Source organism: Balaenoptera ricei, chromosome X, assembly GCF_028023285.1.
Source record: "Balaenoptera ricei isolate mBalRic1 chromosome X, mBalRic1.hap2, whole genome shotgun sequence".
NCBI lineage: Eukaryota > Metazoa > Chordata > Mammalia > Artiodactyla > Balaenopteridae > Balaenoptera > Balaenoptera ricei.
Window position 1 is genome coordinate 50418213 of NC_082660.1, and position 5934 is coordinate 50424146.

General features: G+C 38.8%; 1 protein-coding gene across 1 annotated transcript; it reads left to right on the top strand.

Moving 5' to 3' along the window:
• Positions 1 to 4557: 4557 nt before the first annotated feature.
• On the top strand, positions 4558 to 5067 carry LOC132357431 (cytochrome c oxidase subunit 5B, mitochondrial-like). Its single transcript, XM_059910858.1, has one exon. It carries the CDS (start codon positions 4586 to 4588, stop codon positions 4973 to 4975), a length of 390 nt encoding a protein of 129 aa, XP_059766841.1. The 5' UTR covers positions 4558 to 4585; the 3' UTR covers positions 4976 to 5067.
• Positions 5068 to 5934: the final 867 nt, after the last annotated feature.

The window sequence follows — 5934 nt, forward strand, 5'->3', positions numbered from 1 at the left end:
ACACCAGGCAGAAGAAGATGGTGAAGCTGAAATTATGGTGTAGACTATTAAATATATCCTGAATTATGTGCTAAGAAAAGAATATCCAACAGGGCTTTCTGGCTTTTTTATCTTTAACATATGATTCTATGTTAGAAAATAAAAGTACATCTTGGTAAATTTATTATGAGGTGATATCTCAATACTTTCTTCAGCCTTACCAATCCAGTCTTCTTTGAGAACTTATAAGATGCACAAAGTTTTACTGATGCTTCCTGCTCTTCAATTTTAGTCTTTATTTATAGATTTCTTGTTATAAAAATGATATATACATATTGTTAAAATATTAAAATAATGCTCAGAATACAAAGGAAAAGTAAAATCTATACCAAATTCTACTTTTCAAAGATAACCACTGTTATCTTGGAGAACATTCTTTATTTTTCACTCTTTTGGCAAGAGATAGAAATATGCAGTTTAAAAAGTGGGATCCTTCTTTTCCTGAATTCTGAAGTCATTTTTTTTTCACCTAACAACATAGTCTGGATATTTTTCCAAGTTAACAAACACCATCATTATTAACATTATTAAACATTATTAAATGTGCAGTATTCCATTGTATGAGTTAAACTACAGCTTACGTAAATGACCCTTAATGTTGGATGATTATGTTGTTTAAATTAGTTTTGTTGTATATTGTTAAAAACAGGTTTTATTTTTAGATACATCTTTATTGGAGTAAACGGTTTTAAACTGAAATGTTATTTCATACAACTTCTTTCACTTGTGCCGTTACCTGCTTAGGGTAAGTTCCTAGAATTGGGATTATTAGAGCAATAGTATACTCATTTTACATTTTGTTACATATTACCCAATGGTTCTCCAGAAGAACACTTATTTACAGTTTTACCAGAAATGTATGATCAAGTAGTAGTGGCTTTCCTGTTCTTGTTATGATGGATTTTTTTAAATTGTATGATGGACACTTTGGCTATTACATTAAGAGAATCTTGATTTTATTATTTTTATTTCTATTTATCAGGCAGTCACCCTGTTTATGTTTGGCATGCAGGTTCTGGCCTAATTTTGTGTGATGCAGTTCCAATAACAGTCTAAGTTTCAGAGCCTATGCAGTGCTATTTGGTCTGCTTCATATTATCTCATTCAACTGGGTCTCTCCCTGATCCCTGATGGTGCTGTTTAAGGGAGTAGAAAGAGTTTCCCCAGGCCAGACAACTTGTTTCTCCAGGTAAGGGAAGGGTTTCTCAGGCTTGGAGCAGGGTTTGATGAGTGGAAGTTAAAAAAAAAAAGACTTCCTGGACCTGTCACTTGTTATGGTAGGGTCACTTCTGACTGTGGGGTATGGAGACCATTTTCAGGGCTGAGTGGTCATATAGCATAATTCCATTTACACTCATTTGCTAGCTATGTGGTTTCACATATGAAAAAGTATTTGCTCATTTTTATGCTCATTTTTAATTTTTAAAAATTATTTTAAGCTTATTAGCACCAGAGCCTAGCCCTGCCCATCAACTGATTGGCACCAGACCTGGGATGCCCTAAGCCAAGGAACTAGCTGGGGGGCGGGGGAACAGCTCCATCCACCAGAAAGCCAGCTGCCATTGACCCCAACTGCCCAGGGAACCGGGCTTGCCCACCAGAAAATCCAAGACCCAGCCCCACATACAAGTGGGCTGTCACTAGCCCCAGGACACCTGGCCTCCTGCAGCCAGCTGTCAGGACCTGGCCTGCTCACCAGCACTCCAACACCACTCTGAAACCCTGGATCCTGCATCCAGAGAACCCAGGACTTGGCTCTGCCCACCAGTGGTCTGACACTAACCAGGGGGACCTGGTCTCAACCACCACTGGGCAGCAACAGCACCAGGACCACCTAGGCCTTGACTCCACCCACCAGCAGGTCAGCATCAACTCCAGATACCCAGGGCCACACAGCTAGATTGTAGGACCTGGTTCCACCCATGAGTGGGCTGGAACTAGCTCATGGACACCTTGGGGCCAGGTCCCTCTTATAAGTGGGCTGACACCAGCTCTGGGACCCCTGGGACCCTCAGTCAGCCACCCCATTATCCGTTCCTACCCATAAGCAGGCTGACATGAGCTCTGAGACACAACTGACCCCAGATCCAGCCATGTCAGGAACCAGCCTCACCAACCAGTGGGCTGACACTAGCCCCAGGAAGCCCATGGGTACCGTCTCACCCACCAGAAGGTTAGCACTAGCTCTGGAACCCCCACCACCATAGTCAGCAACACTAGGACCCAGCTCTACACACTTGTGGAATAGCACTAGCCCTGGAAAACACCAGGGATCGGCAGTCAGCTGCCTTGTGACCCAGTCCCACCCACCAGAGGGCTGGCACTAGGACTGGGACTGTCCAGACCATGCAGCCAGGCACACTAGAAACTGGCCTCACCCAACAGCAGTCTCCATACTAGCAGGGTGTGGCAACCAACCAGGAAGGGGCTAGCCACATGTACCAGTACACCCACAGTAGTCAGCTTGCCACAATAGAAGGACCCACATAACCAACATAGAGGATACCCTGAGAGCATATAGCTCTGGTGACCAGACGGCAATGTGCTTCTGGGCCCCATAGAATGTCTCCTAAAAAGGCCACTCCTCCAAGATTGGGAAAAGTAATCAAACTACCAAATATATAGAAATAAAAATGTGAATTAGGCAAAATGAAGCAACAGAGGAATATGTTCCAAAAGAAGGAATAAGATAAGAACTAAATAAAGTAGAGATATGAAATCTAACCAATAAAAAGTTCAAGAAAATGATCATAGAGATGCTTGGGAGAAGAATGGATGAACACAGTGAGAAGTTAGAAGATTTTAACAAAGAGTTAGAAAATATAAAAGAGTCAAACAAAGCTGAAGTGTACAATAACTGAAATAAAAAATACAATACAAGGAATCAACAGTATATTACATGATGCAGAGGAATGGATTAGCACTGGAAGACAGAGTAGTGGACATCACACAAGCTGAACAGAATAAGGAAAAGAAAAATTGAAATGACAGTTTAGAAGTCTAGAAGGCCTTTGAGACAATAACAAGCATGCTAACATTTTCATTGTAGGGGACTCAGAGGAGAAGCAAGAGAAATGGGCAGAAAATATATGTGAAGACATAATAGCTGAAAAATTCCATAACTTGGGAATGGGAATAGAAAACCCGGACACACAAAGAGTCCCAAATAAGATCAACCCAAAGACATTGAAACCAAGATACAAAGTAATTAAAATGGCAAAAATTAAGGATAAAGAGAGAATACTAAAAGCAGCAAGGAAATAGCAACAAGTTACATAAAAGGGAACTCCATAAGGCTATCAGCTGTCTTTTCAGCATAAACTCTGCAGGTCAGAAGGGAGTGACACAATTTATTTAAAGAGATGAATGGAAAAAACCTACAACCTAGAATACACAGCAAAGGCTACCTACCATTGACATTTGAAGAAGAGATAAAGAGTTTTACAGGCAAGAAAAAGCTAAAAGAATTTAGCAACATGAAGTTAGTTTTACAGAAACTAACACCATTGTAAAGCAATTATACTCCAATAAAGATGTTAAAAAAAAAGAAAAAATGTGTTGAATGGATAAACCAATGAATAAATAACGGATGCAAATTTTTAAAAAATGTTAAAGGGACTTCTCTAAGCAGAAAAGAAAAGGCCACAATTAGAAATATGAAAATTACAAAAGGAAAAATCTCATTCATAAAGGAAAATATATAGTAAAAGTAGTAGATCAACCATTTATACAGCTAGTAGAAACATTAAAATACAAAAGTAATAAAAGCACCTATATTCACAAGTAGTTTAAGATATACACAAAACAAAAAGATGTAAAATATGATGTCAACATTAAACGTGTGGGGGTAGTGAAAGTGCAGGGTTATTAAAATGCATTCATACTTAAGGGATCAGCAACTTAAAATAATTGTATATATACCTATCTCATGGTAAACACAAACCAAATATGTATAATAGATACACTGACAAAAAAGAGAAAGGAATCCAAACATAACATTAAAGAGAGTAATCAAGTCACAAGGGAAGAGAGAAAGGAGAAATAAGGAGCAAAAAAAAAAATTAACAAAATGACAATAAGTGCATATCTATCAATAATGCTTTAAATGTACATGGAATAAATGCCCCAATCAAAAGACATAGAGTGGAGAAATGAATACAAAAACAAGACCCAAATACATGCTGCCTACAAGAGACTCACTTCAGATCTAAATACACACACAGACTGAAAGTGAAGGGATGGTAAAAAGGTATTCCATGCAAGTGGAAATTAAAGAAATCCAGGGTAGCAATATTTATGTAAGACAAAGTAGACTTTAAAATGAAGACTATAACAAGACAGAAAGAAGGACATATTACATAGTAAAGAGATAGATCCAAGAATAAGATATAACAATTGTATATATATATGAACCCAACATAGGAGCACCTAAATGGATGAAGCAAATATTAACAACCAGATGGACTTATTGGACATTCAACCAAAAGCAGCAGACTACTGCCTCCGGAGCCTGCTCCCGGAAGTGCTGGTGTTTGTAGCTGGCGTGATGGCTTCAAGGTTACTCCGCGGAGCTGGAGCCCTGGCCGCGCAGGCCCTGAGGGCTTGCGGTCCCAGTGGAGTCTCTGTGGCGCGCTCTATGGCATCTGGAGGCGGTGTTCCTACTGATGATGAGCAGGCCACTGGGCTGGAGAGGGAGGTCATGGTGGCTGCATGCAAGGGACTGGACCCGTACAATATGCTCGCCCCAAAGGCAGCCTCCGGTACCAAGGAAGACCCTAATTTAGTCCCCTCCATCACCAATAAGCGGATAGTGGGCTGCATCTGTGAAGAAGACAACAGTGCTGTCATCTGGTTCTGGCTGCACAAAGGCGAGGCCCAGCGATGCCCTAGCTGTGGAACCCATTACAAGCTGGTGCCCCACCAGCTGGCCCACTGATCCCCTGCACTAAGTCACTCAAAATGTGATGTAAAGTTTCTTCTTTCAATAAAGACTAGCCATTACATTGGCTCCTCCTCCCAAAAAAAAAAAAAAAAAGCAGCAGGCTACTCATTCTTTTCAAGTGCACATGGAATATTCTCCAGGATAAATCACATGCTAGACCACAAAACAAGTCTCAGTATATTTAAGAAAATTGGTATCATATTAAGCATCATTTCTGACTACAATGCAACTATAAAAAGTGCAAAAAACATAAATACATGGATGTTAAACAATATGCTACTAAAGAACCAATAGGCTACTGAGGAAATCAAAAATAGAATTTAAAAATTCATGGAGACAAATAAAAATGAAACTACAAAGATCCAAAATCTATTGGATAGAGCCAAAGCAGTTCTAAAGGAAACAAGAAAAATCTCAAACAGTCTAACCTTACATATAAAAGATCTAGAAAAAGAAGACCAAACAAACCCTAAGTTATTGAAAGGAAATAAAAAATAAAGATTACAGCAGAAACAATTAAAATAGGGAATAAAGAATAGAAAATGTCAATGAAACTAAACACTGCTTCTTTGAAATGATAAACAAAATTGATAAATCTTTATCCAGACTCATCAAGAAAAAAAAAAGACAGAAAGATGGACCAAATCAATAAAATCAGAAATTATAAAGGAGAGGTTACAATTGAATCATGGAAATATAAAGGATCATAAGAGATTACTATGATTACTCCATTAAAATGGACAACCTAGAAGAAATTGGAAAATTCCTGGAAATGCACAATCTCCCAGCATTGAATCACAAAGAAATAGAAAATATGAACAGACCAATTATCAGAAATGAAATTGAATCAGTAATAAAACAACTCCCAACAAACAAAAGTCCAAGAACAGACAGCTTCACCTGTGAATTCTGTCAAACAATTAAAGAAGAGTTAACACCTATACTTCTCAAAC